Source organism: Natrix helvetica, assembly GCF_964273705.1.
Source record: "Natrix helvetica genome assembly, chromosome: 7".
In the NCBI taxonomy this organism is placed as follows: domain Eukaryota; kingdom Metazoa; phylum Chordata; class Lepidosauria; order Squamata; family Natricidae; genus Natrix; species Natrix helvetica.
In genome coordinates, this window is record NC_138558.1 from 30,344,426 (window position 1) to 30,369,792 (window position 25,367).

Consider the following 25,367-nt stretch of genomic DNA (forward strand, 5'->3'; position numbering starts at 1 on the left):
ATACAGTTAAATATTGCATTATCTGTGCCCTAACTCAAGCAATAGCTACCAGTTGTAAAAGTTCCAGGGTTTTTTCAGAGAAGCATAGGTTCTTTCATGTGTCCATTTATTTTTACACAAAGGCTTAAATCTATCTTTTTGTTCATATCCTGTCAAATGAATCTTGCCTAGTATTTAGACAAGTCCATTTGATTTTCTAAAAATTTGTGCTTCCTGGGAGCACAAAAAAGTAATAAGCCATAAGAAAGCAACTAGATTTCAAACAGGTTAAAAGGAAAATAAAATAGAGTTTTGACCAACTGCTGTTCTAACTGCAAGGGAATGTTCAACTGGTCATTTATTGTTTGTAATCTTTGAAGATTACAAAATACATTGTTCCCTGATGTCTACTTAAAGAAGGTGAAAAAGCTTTTCTGCTTCACTTGACAAAGATTGTTCAGAAGGGGATGTACTACTAAACTAATCAAATAGAAATTCTGTGTGAAGTGAACAATCCTTTTGCAGGTGAAGTGACCTTTGAGCTCTGTAAGGAGGAAACAATCTTGGGCTTTCTGATGTTCTTAGTAATAATGATAAATAGTGAGAAATTTAGGACAGAAGAAATGCAAAATCTCACAATGCCATAATTGGGATCAGTGAAAATGCACAAAATAATGGGAAAACTTTCAAGGTCTCTAGATTTCTTCATCAGGCAAAGTGTTTTAAAAGTGAAGGACATACTTGAATTCATATAGAAGTAATAAACGACTAATCTTTTCCTCATTTCTGCTTTGTTACTTTTTTTCAATAGTTACAATTCATATATCTAGAAATTGTCTACAATTTTCTGGATTTTTGTTGGATTTAATGGTGTTGATTCTGGAACCAGTTGAGCTTACTATAATTTACTAGAAGAGAAAATTGTAATAAATTAAAATAATTAAATATTACAGGTAATCCCTGGGTTATGAGCATTCCCTTAGTGAACTTTTGAAGTTATGTGATAAACACGCCTTAATGTTTATGAACAAGTCCTGAAATAGTGAATATTATAGCACCATGGCAGTTGTTCGCTCTTATGAACGACCACAGAGGCCCTGCACATTTGCCCAGCCTATTCCGCCACCCCGGGCAGGTCTTTACAGGCACTTCACCTGTGGAAACTCATCTTCTAAAGATCTCCTCTCTGTCACAGATTTTTTGCCTGCTTCATTGCTTCAGCCTTTCAGTGCATTTGCAGATAACAGAGGCCTAACATATTTCGAGATCATGCAAAGTCAATAGTGCAAGATGTTGTGCTTCTGATCTTGTGTGATCTCGCACTTTAGGCCTCTATTCTCTGTGAATTGAGGCCTGGACCTTTGCAAACGGAGGGAAGGCTTCAGGCCTTCCGTTTGCCATTTTCTTGCCGAAGCATGCAGGGAGATGGTGTTCCTGTAGGCTTCGGCAGCCTTTGCAAAAAGCTTTTGTCGGCAACAGTGGAGCTTGGGAGGAGTGGATGCTTCCCTCTGAAGCTCTGTTCTTACCGGCAAAGGCTTTTTGAAAAGGGCTGCCAAACCTTAAAGGGATGCAATCCTCAAGCGCTTTGCTAACAAAAAAGGAGGCCAGAAAGCTGGGTATAGGCCTCTAGACCTCTTTTCTTTGTTGGTGGAGGCCTTGTCAAGTGGATCTCCAATGAGAAAAGAGGCCTAGAAAGCCACACGCGGGCCTCGGGCCTCCTTTTTGTTGCTAGAGGCCTTGTCAAGCCCTTTGCTGATGAGAAAGGAGGAAGCACGTAAGGAAACAGGCTGGAGATGAGACAGATCTTCATAAGGTAAGTGACTCAACATGGTAGGATATTTGTGTATTTGTGCATTGGGGGATGCCTTGGGTGGCCTTAAGCAGGTGGCCTGTTCCATCACTAGCCCCCCCCCCCATTGCCTTCCCCACCCCAAGATACCTTGTGCTCTTAACAAGCCATACATTTGATTATTGAATATGTGGGCAAAAGCAGGGAGTGATCTCATTCAAGGTATGAGATTCACTCCCACAAATTCTTGGTTTATGAATAGAATGGCCAAGTTCTACTACATTCTTAACGCAAGGACTACCTGTATAATGATTTTACTATAAAAGATATAGCTGAGAAAAAGCTTTGGCAAAACTGAAACAAAAGGTTAAGGTGAAAAAGATATATTTTGCCATAATACATTTAAGATCAGGGATAGCAATTGTTTGGCAGGTAGCACAACCTTTTCCTTTTCATAAATATTGTACAGTGTATCTTCCTTTTCATATGCATATGACACTCATACAATGAATAACCTATTCAGCCTTTTCTCAATTAGCTCAGACAGCCAATAAATAAATCCTGATAACTTCCATGGGGGGGAGGTCTATTAAAAATATAAATGTAATAATATATTGTGCATGTAACAATAAAATGCTGGTTTCATTTAGTATCATATCATACTGCAACTGACATCTGTTAACAATTAGCTATATGGTATATTCTCTTTTTCCTGTTATTTACATAGATTTAATTACCTTGTTAGTAACCTATAGCTACCAAAGATTATGCCAAGGTAGTGGGTGGTATATGTGTGATTTATTCCTGGCAAAGAGTTAGAGCAGAAAGTTTGTTTCAGGAATTTAATGTAACAGATCTTTCCATGACAATCATAGAAACCCAAAATAACATGAGCCCTAGAGAAAGTCAGTTTAATGATACCTAATCTCCGTCCTCCCATGTTGGATTTCGACCAGGTTTGAATGTCTGCTGAGCCATGAAACTCCCTGGATGACCTTGGGCCACTTACCAAGTCTCAGCCTAACCTTTTCAATGTACAATTTAAAAAAAAGCTTTATTTCCTCAGATGGTGTAAGACAGATGCATTATTAAAATTAATAATAGATATATTGAGCATTTATAATTCCTGTTGTAGCTAAATTATTTTTAAAAGATATAAATATTTAACTGTCCAAATACCAACAATACAGATATTTAGTTATGCTACAGAGTGCAAAGAAAGATGGAAAGCAATGGATTCAACAGGCTGCATTGACATAAGTCCTACTGAAACAAATGGGTTTGGGTGCAAGAAAGCTATTTTATTTATGTATTCTCTGTACACATTGGTTGTATGTGTGTTTATGTAGTCAGCTACATAAACCCTAACTTGTTACATTTGTCATAGTCAGCATTAAGTACGTTAAAAAAATAATGAATGTGCTATTTTCTGATTGGGTATGTTTCCTCAGTTAGATGACATCCAATTGGAAGTCTACATATAGTGTTTCAGGCCTTGCTTTGATTTTAGAGTGCTGCTTTTCTATGTACAGGTAACACTCAACTTTAAACCACAATTGAGCCCAAAATATTGTTTTAGATGAGTAATTATTTTAGGCCTTTTGTGCACACTGTATGTTAAAATGGGAAGGTTTGCACTTTGCATTGAGCCAGGGACCTGACCTTGCTCAATTTGCTGCTTGGTTTAAAGCATCCTTAAATTTGGAAGGAAAGATTTAAGATGTCAGACAAAAAAAAACCTGCCTATATAGAAATTTGTTATGGTTTTTTTTAGTCTACACAAATGTAGAATGGACTTCATCTGTAACTTTAACTGACCACTTAACTCTCCTATTACTGATTAATTCAAGCTCTGTTATATTTCATTGTGCTCTCTTAGTGGATTACTGTGATTAGGGCTGAACCATTAGAATGTCAGGGGTTTGCAGTCATTACAAACTCCCTTAAATGTTCTCCAAATTTAAAAAATTGCTAGAGTTTTAAGACTGAACTTGTTGCTGATTATCTTAGTCCATTCAGGATTAAAAATGTATAATTTCTTGAGTTGTTTCTAGGCAGGGAAGGACCTATTCAAAATTTGATCTTTCTGTTTATAAAGAACATCAAAAACAATATATGATGATGAATTGCACCCCTCAATTTAAATGGAAATGATATTAGTAATTTTATTCACCTAATATTTAGACAGTTTGCAAGCTCCTGTTGGTTCCCACCCATCCCCTGCCAATTCTTGCATTAAAGTCCTATACCTATGGCACACGTGCCACTGGCGGCACACGGAGCCATATCTAAGGGCATGCGAGGCGTTGCCGTATGTCAGCTTCAACGTGCATGCTCGCACTGGTCAGCTGATTTTCAGCCTTCTAGAGTGCAGGGGGAGTCCATTTTTCTCCCTTCCCAGACTTCAGAAAAGCCTCCAGAGCCTATGGATGGTGAAAAACAGGCCTACCCAAAGTTCAGAAAAGAACTTCCGGTAGGCCCTTTGAGCTATTTTTTGCCCTCCCCGTGCTTCAGGTGGCTTCCCAAAGCCTAGGGAGGGCAAAAAATGGCCCAACAGGCCTACTGGAAGTCCGTAGGCTTCAGTGAGGCCTGCACGCATGCGGGAGGGGGGGGGTGTGTGCACATTATGGATGTGTGCATGCGTACCCATACACAAACCCGCCCTTTTGCAACCGAGCAAAAAAAGTTTGCCATCACTGTCCTTTACTAAAATGATGATACAAATTGGGAAGCTACTTTCCAGTTGCTTTCCAGTTCTACAACTCCATCAAACTCATACCACTGGATAATGGCAGTTGTCATGGAATTAAATATTAACTATTATTCTAGAAATCCTACTATAAACCACAACTTTATCACTAGAAAGTGAGGGAAGAAATGTAATTTGCATGGGTTCCAATTTCCATTTTCAAATTACTGTTGTGAATTAACTACTTTGTGGAAATCCCATATAGGTTATTATAGGAGGAGGTCAGAATAGTCACTGCAAATATAGTAAGTCTTCTTTTTTCTGCTCAGATTCATGTTTCTTGCAGTTTCACAATGCTATGGAAATGTAATAGTTTAAAAAAACTCTATCCTAATCTGCTTTCTCACCGGAAATGTTTCAAATGTTTCAAACAAGGATTAATAAAAAATAAAGTATATAATTAAATATAATACTATATAAATAAAACTTATAAAATAAATCCAAACAATGATTAACAAATGTAAAGGATTAATAAAAAGGTTACACATATACCGTATCAGTTTACTTTCACTCTTATTACTCAGTACCTGCTCTTCTAGGTATCTGATGGTTGTCCAGTCTTGATCACATGAATAATTTCTACTCCACCCTTCCTGTTGCCCACTGTTTTTACAAGATTTTATGACAGATTAGACAACCTATTAGATAATTTTTCAGAGATATTTCCTTATCCTCGCATCCTAAATTGTTTCAGCTCCTACCCTCAAAATGATGCTATAGAACATTGCACATCAAGACAACTAGACACAAGAACAGATTTTTCCCAAACACCATCACTCTGCTAAAGAAATAATTCCCTTACCAATGTCAAACTATTCACAAAAGCTGCATTACTATTAGTCTTCTCATCGTTCTATCACCCATCTCCTCCCACTTATGACTGCATAACTGTAACTTTGTTGCTTGCATCCTTACTTATATTGATACTGATTGTTTCCTGATTGCTTATTTGTACCCTATAATTATCATTAAGTGTTGTACCTCATGATTTTTGATGAATGTATCTTGTCTTTTTATTCCACACAAATTCCTTGTGTGGCCAATAAATAACTGAATTCTCTTCTATTCTATTTCTAAACAGAATGATCATGAATGGGCAAAAGAGCAGTGGAAGGGAAAGTGATTTTCAATTTCTTGCCAACTTCCCTATTGAGTTTCCTTTTGAGAAGCTGGCCAGGAGCATCATAATTCCTTCCTTCTTCCGTCCCTCCCTCTGATTCTGTCATTCTTTCCAGTAATGTAATGTTCTGTACATGGGGCTGCCATTGCAGAATATCTGGAAGCTTCAGCAGGTGCAGAATTCAGCAGTATGGGTAGTTGTATATGTTTTTAGAAGAACACAGGTTAAATCTCTGCTCCATGAGCTGTCTTGGTCACCAATTGGTTTATGAGTCTAATTCAAGATGCTGGTTTTTACCTTTAAACCTTACAAGGCATGAGAGTGGCTTATTTGAGGAACTGTCATCCTTGTTACATCCATCTGTCCAGCAAGTCTAACAAAGACAAGTCCATGGTCCAAAACACAAAGACCTCAAGCCAAAATCCAATTCCAAGGCCCAAGTCCAATGTCCAGAAACAGAATCAGGGGCAAAGTTCCAAGGCAAGATACCAAGTTTGTTCCAAGGCTGAACAAATGTATAATCCAAAATGGAACAATTGTTCAGTCCCACTCTGCACTGCTGAGATAAATAGCTGCTGGCTGGTGCAACTCATTAGGAGGGATGAGGCTGCCTCCTTGCAAGTAGCCTCGCCAACCTCCTGTGTGCCTCTCTTCTTTCGGTCCTGTGTGCCACAGGATCTGACAGAGGAGACAGTTCCCGCTCATTGGTTGCAGCTGTGCCCCTTCTCTTCCTTCTGTTTCTGGCTAGCCTTCCAAGCTTCTTGGCTACAGCTGCATTTCTTCCTTCCCATTGTCAGCCAGCCACTTGTCCAATCACTGCTCTGGCCTTCTGTTTTTGGTCTTTTCTATTCTTGCTCATCCCCTCTTGGTTCAGAGTCCCCTGCTTCTTTTAGTCACTCTGCCACACTCTCCTTCCAAGTTTCCCAAGCAGACTTTTCCTTGTCATCTGAGCCCACTTCGAGGGCATCCATGACACCACCTTTATCTCAGGCAGAAAATTGTTTGGGGTTGTATGCATCTGAAATTATAATCTGTGGCCCTTGCCCATCATTGGCTCTACATAGATCAAAGTAATTTCATATTACAATCTATTTTTGTTCTAAAATACAGGATGATCCTGAACTTTTTTAACCTCCCTTTCAAAACAACAGTGCGAATACGTACCCTTTTGTCTGACTGCAGAGGAAATCAGTTCAGGAAGTTTGGAACAAAGCAGAAATGGTTCCAAAATGAGAATCAAACCTGGGGGGAGGGGAGAGAAAGAAGAGAAGGAAATCATAAGGTTTTATTTTGGTACACAAGGGCATCAGAAACAGAGTAATTATTTATACTCAAACCCAAGCTATAATAGATAGAGACACTACCTGAATGAAGCCCAAGGTCATGATGTAAACGAAACATTTACACAGTAATACTTCTAACACCACTATAATTTCCAATAGTTTAAAATTCAATCACTATATTCTGGTAATTTTGAAGTTAGGAGTGCTGTAAATATTCTGAAAGATCATTTCTTAAATGTTTTTTTGAAATCATCCTGAGAATTTCTGCTAAGAGGTAGTATAAGCATAGAATTGTTTACTCAATAGAGATGGAACTGGGTCCATATTGGTAGTTGAGCATGTGCTAAATGCAGGAATTCAAATTAAATCTTCAGTAATCTGTACAGACATACTAAGTAATTCATTCCGTATCTGCTTGAACACCTTTAGTGAATGAAAGCATATCTCCACTGCAATTAATAATGTCAAACTTTTTTTACTTTTTACAGTTATGTCACACTGCTGAGTCACATTTGTAATTGACTATTCTATGTTTTTCTCACAAGTATTGCTGAGAAGCTAAAAAGTGGTCCTCTTATACTTTCGCTTGCCTTCTGTTTCCTAAGTGCATAATTTTGCATTTTCTTATATGCAGAATTTGTGTAAATGCATAATTTGTTTTTAATTCTATTATTTTTGGTTTATTTCTATAATTTATGAAGATTATTTTGAATGCTATTTCTTCCTTCTAAGGTAGTAGCAATCCAGTTTGGGCCATCTAAAAATGTGATAAGCATTGCTTTCCCCTCCTCAATCATGTCATGCTATTAATAAAAGTATTGAAAAGAACAGGCCTCAAGGCCTAATATTATGGCATTTCTCTGGTCACCTCATTTCAGTTGGATAAAAAGCTATCCACGAGCATTCCTTGAATATGATTTTTAAGCCAGCACATGTCCCCTTAATTGTCATGCTATCCAGCTCACATTTAATAAGATATAGGTTCTTACAAATGTATCACTTTATGATGTTCTAAAATATTACATAGTCTTGATATTTCACTACATAGCCCACTTTCTATGTTCCCTATCCTTTGAATACCATTGAGTATCATTAACCTACCTGAATCATGAAAAGGAATTGTTTTTCAGTTTGTGAAAAATCATTGTGGAATTTTGGAGGCTCCTGCTACTCATTCCTTTGTTTCTTTGTATGTCATATGTATATGTACACATGTGTGATTAGTTGTCAGTGAGAGTGAAAAGTTAACAATTGAAAACTATTTCTTTTCTGGCTGTAGGTAAGTTGTGAGACTTCACTTCCCTGATCTGATATCGTCCTCTACTCAGCATGTTTTAGTGTGGCAAAGACATGATTTGGCTGGATTAGAATCTTTAATACAGATGAGAATAAAGCCTTAAATAAAACAATTGATTGCTTTCTGACAAGAATAGATTTCAGGGCCTTTATATCTATTTTTCAGATACCTTTTTATCCTTTCTAAGTGAAGCAATACTTCACAGTTTGGTTGGTGAACATGAAGTCCGAAATGCACATATATAATTCCTTCTTACCTGGAGCCACTAATTTCCAATTAATCAGATCTTACACAAATTGATAAAATAAAAAAAGGGAATTAGGTCTGATTTGAACATGTTCAGGTGATAGCATGACAGCACGCTTCACTCATTGCATTTCTATATGCCAGACCCACAATCTACTCCACCCCTTTAAAATTCTACCCTGTTTTACTGAAAATAAGACCTCCCTGGATAATAAGACCAATCAGTCAATAGGCTCACTGCCTCCTGAACCTCAAAAATAATAAGACCTCCCTGAAAATAAGGCCAAGTGTTTATTTGGGGGGGAGGTGAAAAGAAAATAAGACCCTGTCTTATTTTCAGGAAAACACTGTAGCATTTCATTCTCATTTGTGAGATGCCAAGTTGAACTAGATAAAAAGAGTTCAAGATATAAGCATCTGAGTTGGCCACAAGAAAAGAAACACACAGTTGCAAGTTTTCTTCTACTCTGGTCATGTCTATGTGTGCCTGCCAGAAGTATTAGCTGAGCCAAGGATTAAGCTGTGCATGCAGCAGAAACAGAAATAGAAAGAATGTTTTGAAAGAAAAGCTGAGCAGCAAAGGTCATCTTGACACTTACACCTAAATTTGGAGTCCAGTGCCGGAACTCTAGAGGTCAAACATCTGAAGTAGACATTTGTTCTTTCTGTTATCTGAGATTTTCATAGATAGAGATACTCAGTGTGTACCTCCAAGGAGCCAAGTTCATTCTTAATGAATATTTGGGAGGTTTACCTTTCACTCTCAATGCTTCTGAGAAGAAGAATCTCACCATGTGAAAAAGTGGTATAAAAACAACATTAGCACAGAACTTTTAACATGAATGCCCAAATAAAAACCAGAAAAATTAATAAATTATATCATGCCAAGAATTATTCCAAAACCCCAATGGTTTCGTCTCCTTTTTATCAGATTTAAGGTATAGATATAAACAAAATGTGAATTTGGACTGCTTAGCCAAGCAATAGACTTGCCAAATAACAATAAATGACATAGATACTATGTAAATTAGATGTAATTGTTTTTCAGTTTCAATGGACTTTATTCTTAATCCTTATCAAGGGAGAATTTAGTTCTTCAATATTATTTGAACATTATTTCAGAATACTAAATGAATTTCTGTGAAGAAAAGAAATAGAGGAAAAGTGTTACCTCAACATAGGAGAAAGTGTGATGTGCTCAAACACAGCTTCTAACCCTAGGCCTTTAAAGGATATATGCCACCTAATTAATTTGGTTAGTCCTATTTGGTATAAAGCAAAACTATTATTTTTTTAGCAGGTATAAATTTCATCTCTGCTGTAGTTTTTGTTGTAATCAATCACTTGCATACTCCCTGCTATCATTTTCTTTTCTGCCGATCTGTTCTACTCTGGGGAAGTGAAGAGGTTGCTCTCTTGAGTCACTGGTGATAAAAAAAAGGGTCCATTTCTCCAGCTTGAAACCACTGAGATTAATTTGCTGTCTCACAGCCTATCACCTGTTCTAAAGCAAGAGAAGGAATGTGAACTGATCTGTTAGCATTTCACCTCTTCCAGTCAGCCTTGAAAACAGGTCGCAGCACTGTAAGGTATCGCAACATGGATGGACAACTTCATGGCCCACTGCAAAAGTGAAACAAATGAAGGTGCTATTTCATCTGTCAGCTCCCTTTGACATAATAAAGTACACCGGATTCTCGAAGCTGAAATAATGATTCCCTTCCCATCCTTTCAAAAATGTTATGGCAGCAAGTTCCCCTTATCTAAACTATGCTGCTAACATTTACACTTTCTAAAAGTAAATGCCGAGTATTGCTATTGTTGTGCAACTTCAACAATTCCCAGCTGGGAGTGGGGGGCAGTCATGACAAGTATCCTGCCAGCAATTTGTGTCTGAGATATCATAGGTTTCGGTATCTTCTGTGCACATAAAATAACTGGTGCCAAAACTATTACAATAAGTATAAAGAACAAATGACTTAGAATATAAACAAAACATCAAAGAAATAGCTACAATTTTAATTGGAGGCCAGAAATTTTCGAGCAAGCATTCAAGTCATTTTCTAATATTAATTTCTATATCCTCCATGTTTAAAACCTTGCTATCATTTGTAAATATTTATCAATAATCCATTTGAACAATATTAACCATCTCTTTTGACCTTAGCATTAGACCCAATTTATAAATGCATGTCTCTAGATTATGATCTGTAAATGTCAAGTGCATGTGTGAATCAGCATTAGATTGCTTATAGCAGAGATAATTTCCATGTCTGTGATGTTGACTTAATAATTAATTTCATTGATTGTTCAAATATTTGGTATAGTTAACAAATAACGTCATGATAAACTGACTCATAATTTGTAGATGTAAGTGATGATCAAATGACACTGAATTTTCAGTACATTCCCATTGTAAAATATTGTAATTAATCATTACAGTTTAACTCTAAATGTATATATTTAGTTAATATTCAGTATTTCAATAACCATCTTTGGGTTAATAATATATGATGAATACTCAGCTTAAAAAATCCGATCTCTAAATCGGGTGTCAAACTGGGGGCCTGCAGGCCAGATGCTTCACGTGCAGGCCACGCCCACTCCAACTCTGTAAAGGGGAGAAACATGACGGCAATATGATGCCGCGAGTTAGACACCTGTGGTCTAAATAATTTATTCTTTCTTTCTCTCTCTCCCCCTCCCCTCTTTCTCTCTTCCATGTTTATATGTATGAGGTGAAATGCATATAGTTACCGTATTTTTTGGAGTATAAGATGCACCGGAGATTAGACGCACCCAGGTTTTGAAGAGGCATTTTTTTTAAAAAGTAGGTAGGTAGATAGAGGGAGAGAGAGAGAGAAATGCAGTAGATAGATAGAGAGAGAATAGGTAGGTAGGTAGATAAAGGGAGAGAGGGAGAGAGGGAGAAATAGAGAGAGAGAGAGATTAGGTAGGGAGAGAGAGTGTGTAGATAGGTAGGTAGGTAGAGGGATAGAGAGAGAAATAGAGAGGGAGAGATGAATACAGTAGATAGGTAGGGAGAGAGAGAGAGAGTAGGTAGATTGGTAGGTAGAGGGATAGAGAAAAAGAGGGAGAAAGAGAGAAATACAGTAGATAGAGGGGGGAGAGAGAGGGTAGATAGGTAGGTAGGAAGGTAGATGTTTCCAGGTGTATTTATCCATGTGCTGGAGAAGGAAAGCGCTGACAACCTGTAGCACCTAAGACTTTGTTTCTGCTAGGACAGCACTTGATCAATGTAATTCTCATCAACCACTCTAACTAAACAGCTTTCCGAAAGGAAAAAAAAGTTTTTGCACTCTGCAAACCTCCCCAAAACGGTCCATTTTTCGTGAAAATGGACCCAGTTTTTTTAAAAAGGTATGAATAGCCTTGGGGGGGGGCTTGCAGAGTGCTCCTGGGGGAGGCCAAAAACGAGCAAAAAAATGGCCCATTTTTCACAAAAACGAGCCGGTTTTTGTCAAAAAAAAAAATGCATGCATAGCCTTATGGAGGCTTATAGAGTGCTGCTGGGGGCTGCGGGGGCAAAAAACAGCCCATTTTTTGCTCATTTCTTCCCTCCCCAGCAGCTCTCTAGAAGCCTCCAAAATGCTACGCACGGCCATTTTGGTGAAGGGAGTGGGGCTTCAGGTGACAAAAAATACTGTATTCAGTGTAAAGACGCACCCAGATTTTCAGCCTCTTTTTAGAGGAAAAAAAAGTGTGTCTGATACTCCAAAAAATACGGTATGTAGTCTTCAGGGGCTACAGGCCAGAAACATCATAATGTCATTGAAATATATGTAGATCCATAGTTTCCACATTTTGTGGGAATTTGGTAGTACTTAGAAAGAATTAATGTCTGAAATCATTATTAGCCTTTTCGGGACAACCTGTAAACACTCCCTCCAAACCTGCTAATAACAAAAAGCTGTAAAGTATATTTGTACCTATTCTAGGCGTGTTAATCTAGGAGTGCTAGAACAGGAGTGCTGTTGTGGTAGCATTCTTTCATCTCCTCACAACCATTATTTATATTTTACAATTTGCCAAGAATGGGCAAAAAAATCAGAGCTAATTGTTTTCAATCCAGATTTTATAAGGTCTATTTTTCCTCATGTTTACTACTTGTGCTGTATTGCTTATACTTAATTCTGTATATAATTAAATATTAATAATGAAGTTACAAAGGGTGGCTCAGTGGCTAAGACGCTGAGCTTGTCGATCAGAAAGATTGGCGATTTGAATCTTTAGTGCCATGTAATGGAGTGAGCTCCCTTTACTTACCGCAGCTTCTGCCAACTTAGCGGTTCGAAAGCATGTAAAAATGCAAGTAGAAAAATAGGAATCACCTTTGGTGGGAAGGTAACAGCATTCCATGCGCCTTAGGCATTTAGTCATGCCTGGCCACATGACAACAGAGATGTCTTCGGACAGTGCTGGCTCTTCAGCTTTGTAACGGAGATGAGCACTGCCCCCTAGAATCGGGAACGACTAGCACATACGTGTGAGGGGAACCCTGACCTTTACCTTTTAATGAAGTTCCAGTGATAGTCAGGATAGAATCTTATGACAAAATATCTTTGAACAATCCTTATCAGACTATTGTTAAATTTCATTTTGTACTTGACAGATCCACATTAGATTTTTTCTTTAGAGCAATAAAGCCTATAAAACACCAAGCCATCTATAAAGCTATTTCTCTTCAGAACCAGTCCCAGCAGCTAAAATTGATACCATTTATAGGCTTATATGCAAAGAATGTCATTATCAGAAGAGCCAAAGCTCTAAAAAGACTTCTTGTTGTTAGTTGTGAAGTCGGGTCCGACACATCGCGACTCCATGGACAACAGTCCTCCAGGCACTTTTCCTCCAGTCCTCTACCAACCTCTGGAGTCCATTTAAGCTCATGCCTTCAGTGAATCCATCCATCTACCTCATTCTCTGTCGTCCCCTTCTCTTTTGCCCTCAATTTTTCCCAGCATTAGGCTCTTCTCCAGTGAGTCCTTCATTCTCATTAGGTGGCCAAAGTATTTGAGTTTCATCTTCCAGATCTGGCCTTTAAAGAACAGTCATCAGGGTTGATCTCCTCTAAGACTGACCGGTTTGATTGCCTTGCAGTCCAAGGGACTCACAGGAGTCTTCTCCAGCACCATAGTTCAAAGGCCTCAATTCTTTGGCTCTCAGCCTTTCTTATGGTCCAACATTCATTGCCATACATTGCAACAGGAAAAACCATACCCATGACTATACGCACTTTTGGTAGCAGTGTGATGTCTCTACTTTTTAGTATGCTGTCTAGATTTGCCATAGCTTTCCTCCCCAGGAGCAAGCATCTTTTAATTTCTTGGCTGCAGTCCCCATTTGCAGTGATCTTGGAGCCCAGAGAAATAAAATCTGTCACTACCTCCATTTCTTTCCCATTTATTTGCCAGGAATTGAGAGGGCCAGATGCCATGATCTTAGTTTTCTTAATGTTGAGTTTCAAGCCAACTTGAAACCACAGTTAGCACAGTTAATTGTGGGTGGTGAACCTATACCATTTTTCTTTCAATGACATCCTGTTTCTGTAGTGCCTAAAGCAATTAAGATATTTTCAGTCAAGATACTGCTGCAAAATAGTCATTACAAATATAAATAATAATACCTTTGCATCACTTATTACTCCTATGAGATTACCACTCTTTCCTTGAGGGACTTATCAATACAAAACCATGAAAAACAATGAGTTAATTTTAATAATAAATGGCCTCAAATAGGTTTCTTGTTTGAAAATCTGTAGAGGTTCTGTAAGTGCTTTATTTCTCTCTCTTCATATACAGTATTCTAACTGTCATTGCCTAAGCTCTTTCATTATTGTTTTTAATTGGCTGTTTATTGAAGCATCTTGAACAAAATAATCCAGTACTTCCTTCTTAAAGAAAATGTATTTGTCTGTCTGATAGGGAAAGGAAATCATAAGTAGTGAGGTAAAGTTTCCTTGAAGTGCAGCCTTTGAGATCTCTTTGAATGGAAAAAGAGCTAATATTTCAAAAGAAAGTGGTCATTTAATTTGTACTCATAACTAAAGCATTTTTTCTGAAAGAGACAACAGTTCAAGAAGTGGGAAAGCTGTTTTTTATGGGGGTAGTTACTGTTATAGAATGAAAAGCCTTTTCTTAAATCAAAATGTTCAAAATTCTGACGGAACTATAGTAGAAATGAGTGCAGAAAAATCTAATGGGAGCCAAAATAAGTATAACTTTATAATTACAACATCATTTGTTTAGAAAATTTATTTCTATTAATCAAACAAATATATGAAATTCAAGAGAGGAAATGTGGGGGGAAATTACATTTTCATTTAATTACCATGTGACAAACAAGATGATTCTCACTAATAAATAAGACATTTTATTACAAAAAGAGAGAAAAGAAGAAAAAAGAGAAAGTGAAAGATTTTCAATTGTTGACGCAAATTAAACTAATAATTTTTCACTGGAATCTAATTTTTTAATTATCTGGTTTTTGGGAGGGGGGCCTTTAAGTAAATATACATAGTAGTTTTTTCTTTCAGGATCTCTGAGATTATTTCTGCTTTGAAAAACATTCTGTGATGTTTTCCCCAAAATTCATGGCTTTCTAGGGTAAATATTTATGGTTCAGACCTTTTTGAAATATAATCTCTATTTATTTTAAAAATCAATATTGGGGCATAATTAATGAAGTTTTATAATTTCAGTTTGGTTATTTCTCTATTCATAAAATTTGCTAAAATATTTAATTTTTAAATTCTTGCTAATTTGTGTCCTTTTTAAACTTGGACATTGATTGATTTTCTGCTTTTTTTTTCATTTTCTTTTTAAACTTATACATCTGCAGCGGAAAGTTGCAAGGAATCCCAGACAACAAAGATTAAAGAAGAGCCAATGGAAGTTGAGATTCATGACTCCCATGCCTCTGTTTCACCTAGCCAAAATGTCAGTTACAGCACTTTACTTAGGCAAGAAATAACTGAACAGGTACAAAAGATCCCTGAAAGCCGTGTAGTTCCAGAGAGAAACCTCTTTAGCCAAGATATATCCGTGAAAATGGCTTCAGAATTACTTTTTCAATTGTCAGGTAAGTATTATATCTAAAGATCCACAATATACTTTTTCAGATTTGTCTTGTCTGAATTTGCTGTGTGTTGATTTTTTTTTAAGAATTTAAGACCTGCAGTCTTATAGGTATTTAAAATAGTTACAATCTGTCTTATTTTTGGGGAAAGCATGGTATGTATAGAATGGCGCTTGAAGTCCTATTAAAGACCATAATAAATAAACATGGTTGTTAATATGGCTACAATTCAATTAGAAAAATAGCCTTCTTTCACTATTGATTCCTATTTAAAAAATTAGCCAAGACTAGTCAGGTGTTGCTAACTTTGTTAGCAGTATAGCAGAAGCTACTGTTGCATATTCTATATTTTTCCAATAAATTTTTCGTAAAATAAAATATAGGAGACAACTTACCCCTAACAATTTCCTAAGCAAGTGTTTAATTATCTAGAAATAGAAAAAAGTATCGATATCATCTGCTTTTTTTCTACTTTTTCTGCATTGCGTGAATTGCAATTTGGAAGGTATATCTAAGCTTTAGACTACAATTCAATTAGAAAAATAGCCTTCTTTCACTATTGATTCCTATTTTAAAAATTAGCCAAGACTAGTCAGGTGTTGCTAACTTTGTTAGCAGTATAGCAGAAGCTACTGTTGCATATTCTATATTTTTCCAATAAATTTTTCGTAAAAGAAAATATAGGAGACAACTTACCCCTAACAATTTTCTAAGCAAGTGTTTAATTATCTAGAAATAGAAAAAAGTATCCATATAATCTGCTTTTTTTCTACTTTTTCTGCATTGCGTGAATTGCAGTTTGGAAGGTTTATCTAAGCCTTAGATTACCTCTAGAGTTCATTGTTTCCATAGCGCTATACAATATATGTCTATATTCTCAGCATATCTTTTTCCTATTTGTTTGCTTTATCTTATTCTTCTTGCATACAAAAGAGAGCACACAGAAACTGTCATTTAGGCCCCAATTATTCTAAAAAAGGAAATGTAGAACTCCACAGTATGACTCATGGTAAATACATTTATCATTTCAATGAGAAGCTTGAGGAAATATTACAATAGGTTATAAATCTATATAAATATTATTTTTTCTTATTAAAAAAGTAATACTTTCATGAGTATCTTATTTTGCTTAAAATAATAATTTATTTTTCCACAGAAAAAGTGAGCAAAGAGCACAATCACTCTAAAGATAATACCATCACTATTTCAACTAGGTAAGTACTACCGATGGTAGAGAATAGTAGGCCTGATAAAGTTCAGTGTAACATCAGTTTTATAGATATTTGGCCGAGATGTCCAGCAAATATATTACTTCATATTTTATAGGCATAAAATAAAGGGTTTTTAAAATAAATTTTCATATATATCAAATTAGATAGATAGATAGATAGATAGATAGATAGATAGATGATAGATAGATAGATAGATTTGATTTCCTCATAAAAATATAAATAAATAAAAAATGAAAATGTAACTTTTCCAGATATAATTACAAATGTATTGATTTAATCTTTTTTATGCAAAAAATAATATGAAATAGAAGAAACTATCAACAACAAAATACATCAAAGAAAAATAGGCAATATATCATGCTTTTTTTCAAAAAATACTATTAATGGGAAATGGAGGGAGGATCAAAGCTGTTAATTAATGTTTAACTAATCTCATTTTCTGAATTTGAGATAATCTCCTTAATTCTGATACTTTATATAATTTTATCTTTTTATTTGCATTTTTAAATGTTCTCTATTTTGTTAATATTACAAAAATATTATACTTTTTTCTTTTCTTTTTTTTTACTGAAAAAAATAAAACAAAATGTCAGGTTTGCTAAAATCTCCTCCTTTTTTAACCAAGCCTTCACATCTCTATGCATGATCCACAATCTAGCAAGAATTGAGTACAGTGAAATCCCTTTGATTTCCTATTGAAACTGTGAATTAACTATGGCTGGATTATAGAATATCCTGTTTCTATTAATGTTATTGACTAATACTGTGTAACTAATTAAAAATGCAAGTCAATCATGAAGCCAGCTAATGAAATAAATTCTTGATGAGCATATAAATTATAAAATTGTATTTATACCATGCACCCAAATGATTATTTTCTATGCTCACTGTTGTCAGTCACCATGGATGTGAAACCTCATCATCTTAAAGCAAACTGCTGACCAACACATTGCTTTACTTTTTCTTACTTAACCACTGATGTCATGTGGATTACTCTCAGAACTGCTTATGTCTATGTGAGTGTAAGAAGGGCAGTTTAATACTTGTCTTCTCCAGCTTGGATCTGAAAGAAAATAAAACACCCTGCCCCACCCTAGTAGTCTTAACAAAGTTTTTATTTGTATCAGTGGGAACTTTTCTTTATAAGCCTCCTATTGTACCGGGTTGCGGAGGCAGGGAAACTCTCTTTTTAGATCACTATTGGAGAGAAAATAAAAATACTTTCTCTCATGCTTGCAATTAATTAAGAAAAAATAGATATGTGGTTGTTGAGGATTTTTGTTTTAACTTGGCATGATTTCTCAGATTTCTTCCTAAAATCTCACTTGTTCAGTTTGGCAAAAAAAAACCTGAGTATGATATCAAATTTTTTACCTTATTTAATCCAACAAGTTAAGAAGTTGCTCTCGGGTGATCCTGAAAAGACTCATATTGAAATTAGTCATTATAGTCTAAAAGTAAGCAACTTCAACCTCTGTACAGAGGGACAGTAATGATGGTGCAGCCAAGAAGAATTTTTGGAAGGCAGAAACAAAACGTGCCCAAATTGTCTTTAGCTGCTAAATAAATGATACTGCAAGATTATTTTTCTGGACTGACCTATTAACTTAGTTAAGATACCGTTTCAAAAAATTACAGTGTTTGCCATTTGTAAAATTACAATCAGGCCTCTTGGATCTTCAAAAATCCATTTAGATGGATTGCAATCATGAGGGGGGGGGGATCAAATACATGGAAAATCATGTGCAAGTCCTTTTGATATAATGCTCACCTATTTACATTCAAATGTCATTGTAATCTTTTTCCAAATTGTATTCCTTCCTTTGAATTTATCATTCAATAATCAGGCAAGAGTTCACTTTGACTTGTTGGATTGACCTTAAACAATTGCTTTTATTGTCTATATGGAAATTAGCTAGTAAATTAAGACAGGTGCTTATTATTTAAACAAGCCATTCAGGTAGTGTTAGGGAGCAAAAACAAATAGCATTATTATATGATATAAAATTTAAACAAGCTATAAGAAACTGGGAGCGCTAATAGTACTATCACTACCTAAACATCTTCCTTAAGCACAGACAGAATGTGTTGGCTCAGCCAAAGAGGAGGGAAATAACTGAGCTTCAAAAGATTCCTTAATTACAAATACATTTTTCAAAAAAAAAATAGCGCTTATTAAAGGTTATATTAGAAATAAACGTGCTTCATATAAAAAAATATTAAGATAGTAGTGTCAGTCTTCATACTAACTTTTACTTTATCCAGACCAACTAAATTACTTAGCTGGAACCTGCTTCTGGTATATATAGTATGTCTTTGCAGTGTAGTGCTCTATAAACCTCATATAAACTGTCATATGTCCTGAAATTCCTCTACTACACAAACATAACTGAGGCTCATGAGTGTGCAGCCCACTAATACTACTTTTCTGAACAATACTCCAGAGTTATATTGAGAATACCTTGAGATTTTGGCAGTAAAATTAAATTCTTTTAACGACGGGTTGGCGTGCTTTGAATTATTTTCAAAATATTTTAGACAGCATTTAGGATTGGGACATAGTTTGATAATATGAATTTCATAATATTATTTTATAATAATTGTTGCAAAAGTTTATCCAAAACATGTTTTCAATCTTTGATACCTCTAAACCATAAAATTCTAATCAGATGCACCATGTGATAAAACTGTGCATTAATAGGATTTATTTAGTAATTAACATATATTTCTGTTTTAAAAATCATTTTTCCTCAGCCCATTTTTTTCTGAAGATACTTTTAGACAATCACCATTCACTTCGAACTCAAAAGATCTGTCTAATGAGAGTGCTGTTCAGGGAAGGACATCAGTTCTAGGTATGGAACATTAATGATACTATAGTAACACCATGTTTCAGATATTATGGTAAAAAATGCTAAACATAATGTAATATGTCAAGTAAAAATAGTGTGTTGGTTTTTACTTGGTTTAGCAAGTATTGGTATTAGTTATAATGTGTTGGGGAGTTGGAGAAAAAGAATGATTAATTGCATGGAGAGAGTGGCATTATCACTAATATATCAATTCTAGGATAAAATGTAAAAAAGAATGTTAATTAGAGATTTCCTAATTAGAATGCTGGGAAAAATGTTGCTCCATAGCAATTATTTTATTTTTCTGGATTGTTTTTCTGAGATAGGATAGATAGGTAGATTGATTGATTGATTGATTGATTGATTCAGTTGCAATATTGTCATGACCAAATTAAAAATGTCTAGTTCAAGTGTACATTGCACGAAGCCATGGTTACCATTTAGATTAGATTAGATTAGATTAGATTAGATTAGATTAAAGATTCCAAAGAATATGTTTGTATTAAACTGGGCTTTGGTTGGGCATATTGGCCAAGATAATTTAATCCATAAAATATTTAGTCCTTCTGCTATAGTGTTTCCTGCATCCAAGGTTAACCAAGCTAACACAGATATTTGGAATCTCTTGCAGCTCCTGAAAGGTTTAGTTTATTCTTTTATTGTTGCAGTATGGAACAGTATGAGATCACCACTTTGCAGAAATAAAGTATTATGGATGCCATGCTGTTTAAGATTCTATTCAGATTTAATATTCTTTGCAATTGCTATTAACTCCATTTTGAAGCATGGGTAAAACATAAGTCTAGTCATAATCTGGTTAGTCACCTTTCATATTTATCCAAAAGGCATACATGACTGAGAGAAAGAATATACTCAAACACTAGCCATTGTTTTCTTGCTGTTTGGCCACAGCTAAGAGAAAAACCTGTCTAAAAATTTAAATACAGCTAGTCCTTGACTTACAACAGTTTATTTGGTGACTGTTCAAAGTTACAATGTCACTGAAAAAAGTGAGTTATGACCATTTTTCACACAACAGTTGCAGCATCTCCATGGTCACTTGATAAAATTCACACAGTAGGTAACTGTCTCATATTTATGATGGTTGTAGTGTCATATGATCCCCTTTTCAACCTTCTGAGAAGCAAAGTCAATGGAGAAACCAGAATCACTTCACAGCCATGTTATTACCAACTTAACAATTGCAATGATTCACTTAACCACTGTGGCAGGAAAGGTTGCAAAATGGGTCAAAACTCACTTAACAAAATTCTTACTTAACAACATAAATTTTGTTATTGTAAGTCAGCTACCTATATTATGTATTAGAAAATTCAGGAAAAACAGAGCTATATTAGTGAGCATAATATTTCCTATCTTCACATTTTCCTTGTTTTGCCCCTGGCCCTTCTATGTCCAGGGAAATAATAAGAAAATAAACTAAAAAGTAGAAATAATAAGAAAATAAGCTTAAAAGTACAAATTATGTGAGGTAAGGGATGGAGACTAGAAAGCATTACTGTTCATTCATGGTGCCTATACTTTGAAATATTCTCTCTAGAACTCAGATTGGTTCCCACAAGTAATGTTTTTTGGAAGCCAGCAAATACAGAACTGTTCCAATATAACTATCATCATTTTTCTTTATTTAACTTTTTATTCCTATTTCTTACTATTGGCTTTGCTTTGGAATTTTTAGATATTCTAGGCACTGATATTCTGAAGGTTTTAATTAAAATAATATTTTTCTCCTTTTCTTGTCATGGAGATTTTTTATACTTTTTTTTTTTCTTATACTAGATGTTTTTATTCTATTTTATTTTGTTTTAGGGGGCCAGGAATCAGAATGATCCAGGGGCATACAAATTTAATAAATAAACAAAACTAATAAATAAGTAAATTAGATTTTTATCTATGAAATAAAGAATATAAATGACATATCCAAGGGCTTCAAGCTAGAAGAATGGAAAACATTTTGAATCTGAAAAGTTTCAAATTTGAAATAGTCATTTTATTTGGAACTGGTTGTCCTTGCCATTCTGTGTTTTATGCCATAAATAGAGCTCAGTCACTCAGAGCAGTTTCTAACATAAAACAACTATTTAAACTTGAAATGGCTGTTTTGAATTCAAAACAGAACATTATAAATTCAAAACATTTTGCACACTTCAGCTTCCAACTTTGTGTCAGAAATGAGAAATATCTCAGTAAGATGCAGCTAAAATCTGGCATTAGAAAAGTTCACATATGCACCTTCTGGAAGGGCAGAAATAGAAAAATGGTAAGCTGTGTAGTAATTTTTGTGACACAATTTAAGATGCCCAGTGGCATCATGATACTGAGCAATATATGGAACATTTCATGTTTGTACTCAGTATCTTTGCATAGTGATGCAGAAACTGCATTTTATTTTTCTAGGCCAATGTTTCTTCAACCTTAGCAATTTTAATATGTGTGGACTTCAATATCCAGAATTCCCCAGCAGCCATGGGGATTTGTGGGAATTGAAATCCACGTATCTTAAAGTTGCCAAAATTGACAAACATTGGTCTAATTACCATCACATTCAGCAATAGGTTCTGGACTCAGTGCCTCCAAATGAGGCTATTTTGAGAGACAAGGAAGGAAGATGATCAGTTTGCAGCCATTTGCCCAATTTTTTCACTTTCTAGGTCAAGTCCTGATTTCATGCCAGTGAAATAAAGAAACATTGCATCAGCTGCAACATGGGCTTGGCATTTTCCAGACCTTTTTACCTGCTGATGCTAGGTGGGGCAAAAGTGTTGTCTTCATTTTCCCCCTTTAAATATTTATCTAGATAGTAGCAGTGCAGTGCAGTGATTAATATTGGTTTTAATTCATGTTTCTTACAAATATGGAAGGTTACTATACAATTAAGGTGGGCCTTTCAAATACACTAACAAAGCATTATTATATTCAATCAATTTATAGTCATCAGTCATAATTCGGTGTTAACAGAATTGCAGAGTTAAGGCTTTCTACCTGATTACTATTTGCAATGTTTGTTTTGTTTTGTTTTATTCTTTTGTAATCCTGCAAACATGAAAATTTCAGAAAATTGGGAGTGGAGTCAGCTTGGCTAAAACAACCCAATTCGCTCTCCTAATATTTTGCCAATAAGCAAAATTAGGATTCCTACAATATGCATTTTCCCTTATTTATAAAGATCATAGGATTAATGGCCAAGAGAACCAGTATGGTCTAGTGATTAAGGCACCAGGCTAGAAACCATGAGACTGTGGGTTCCAGGCAGTGGTGGGATTCAATTTTTTTTACTACCGGTTCTGTGGGTGTGGCTTAGTGGGTGTGGCATGGCTTGGTGGGCGTGGCAGGGGAAAGTTATTGCAAAATCCCCTTTTCCTCCCGATCAGCTGGGACTCGGAAGGCAGAGAATAGATGGGGGCGGGGCCAGTCAGAGGTGGTATTTACCGGTTCTCTGAACTACTCCAAATTTCTGCTACTGGTTCTCCAGAACTGGTCAGAACCTGCTGAATACCATCTCTGTTCCAGGCCTGCTTTAGACATTACTGGGTGATTTTGGGCCAGTGACTCTCAGCTCATGACTTGGGCTTGGATGACAAGATGGTTGGTCAATTCCTGTCACAAGCAGTGGATGAACACTCAGTTGATCTGAAAAAAAGTGGATCCTATACTTGTGGGAAAATGTAAAAAAAGGAGTGGGGGGAAATAGGATTAGAGGACCAATCAAGAATTCCCATTCTCTCAGGAAAGAAGAAAATAGGAAGGAAAACAGGATTTCTGTGGAGAAGACTCCAGACCGAAGAAGATTCAAATGATTCATTCTCATCAGAAGAAAGTCTCTGTGTGATTATAAGCAAAACTTAGTAGTGGCTGTGGAATATTAATGTTTTTTTGTAGAAGCAAAGAAAATAGAAGAATTAGCTGCTATAATATATCTCAGGGGGAACAGGCCAGATTGTTAATTATACAAAATAAACATAAGATGTATCAGTTGGGAGGGGTGAGACATGATCTTTCATACATATTTAGGATATGCTTAGATGAACCTGACCCATCTAGTTGCTTTATAATTTTAAATCAATCTTGAATTTAAACATATTTTATAACATGTGTGGGCATACATGTAACATCTTTTAACATCTTATTAAATTAAATACATATTACCACAGCTTGTTCCATAGCTATGAATGGAGCTGTACAATTCCAGGAAAAGATACAGTTGCTTTAAAGAATAGTTAGCGTGTGCTGCATGACTTGAACACCTATGTGCTTTCAGTCTAAACACAGCACAGCATATCTAGTAACTTTTATATTTATGTTAGGTTGATTTTAAAAGATGAGGATATTGACAAAAATCATATTTCAGATTTTTTTTAAGTGTAGTCATTAACTAGTACAAAAGGGTCCACAATTTTAATTCTATATTTATTTGGCTCATTTCTTGTTCTCCAGTACTGATCTCTAGTATTTCTAACATTTTGTTATAAAAATTGTCCATTAATATTTATATATATATTTGCTCTTTAAAAGTTGTCACTGTTGATAATAGGACCAAACATCTTATTTCATAATTAGAGCAGAGAAAAGCCCAAGTTTTTTTTAGCAGTCCCTGCTATCCAGAAAAGTCAAGTGAGAGGACTCAGCGCTGTAGCTTATGCCAACATACTGAGTTGACATTTACACCAAGCAATTTAATAGAACTTAATTTTCATAAAATAAATTTACATTAGAACTGAGGCTAATATTAAAAGCCTCCAACACCTTGGAAAACAGTTCACTCATGACCGTCAGTAAGAAAAATGATGGTTTTAGTTGTAATACTGTAAAAAGATCCATAACAGTATAACACTGACACTTAGATTGAAAAGAAAGTAAAAACGAAGCACTTACAAACCAAGTGGGAGGTATTCTTTCAATCCATGAGGCAGCATCTTGAGGACATCACACAGGAATATGACAGTGCCAGTAATGATAAAATGCAAACATACTGGCATATGATAGCAAGAAAGAGCAGTGTTCCAATATCTCAGGGGTTGCCACAAAGAAGAGGGAGTCAAACTATTTTCCAAAGCACCTGAGGATAGAACAAGAAGCAATGGGTAGAAACTAATCAAGGAGAAAAGCAACTTAGAACTGAGGAGAAACTTCTTGACAGTTAGAACAATTAACCAGTGGAACAGCTTGCCTCCAGAAGTTGTGAATGCCCCAACACTGGAAGTCTTTAAGAAGATGTTGGATAGCCATTTGTCTGAAACGGTATAGGGCAGCGATGGCGAACCTTTTTTGGCTCGCGTGCCATAAGTGGGGGGAGCGCGGGGGGGTCGTGTGTGGGCGTGCCGCACCCATAATGCAATGCGCCCCCCAGTGCGCATGCACGCACAATGCGCCCATTTTTGCATGCTTTTTTCGCCCTCCCCAGGCTCCAGAGACTTTATAGGAGCCTGGAGAGGGCGAAAAGAGCCGCCCCCGGAGGCCCTCCAGAGGCTTCAGGGAACATCCGGAGGCTTCCCTGAAGCCTTCGGAACACTTAAAACCACCCTCCGAGCAACCCGGAAGTGACTTCCGGATTGCTTGGATGGTCGTTTTAAGCGCTCTGAAGGCTTCAGGGAAGCCTCGGGACGGTCCCTGAACAGGCACGAGACGTGCGTCTCCATCGCCCGGGCCCGGATCGCCTCCGATTCGTTCGCGGCCTGCCGGGCCCTGGCGCCGCGTTCGAGCC

The 25,367-nt window shown here is 36.1% G+C and overlaps 1 protein-coding gene across 5 annotated transcripts in view; it reads left to right on the forward strand.

Annotated features, from left to right (window-relative positions):
- ZNF827 (zinc finger protein 827) overlaps nt 1-25,367 on the forward strand; it is a 136,254-nt gene that overhangs the window by 81,410 nt on the left and 29,477 nt on the right. For all 5 annotated transcript variants that reach the window (XM_081959338.1, XM_081959339.1, XM_081959340.1 and 2 more), the window contains exons 6-8: nt 15,325-15,564; nt 16,718-16,775; nt 19,548-19,648. In XM_081959338.1, coding sequence (XP_081815464.1) covers nt 15,325-15,564; nt 16,718-16,775; nt 19,548-19,648 — 399 coding nt within the window. The remainder of the gene's footprint in view (nt 1-15,324; nt 15,565-16,717; nt 16,776-19,547; nt 19,649-25,367) is intronic.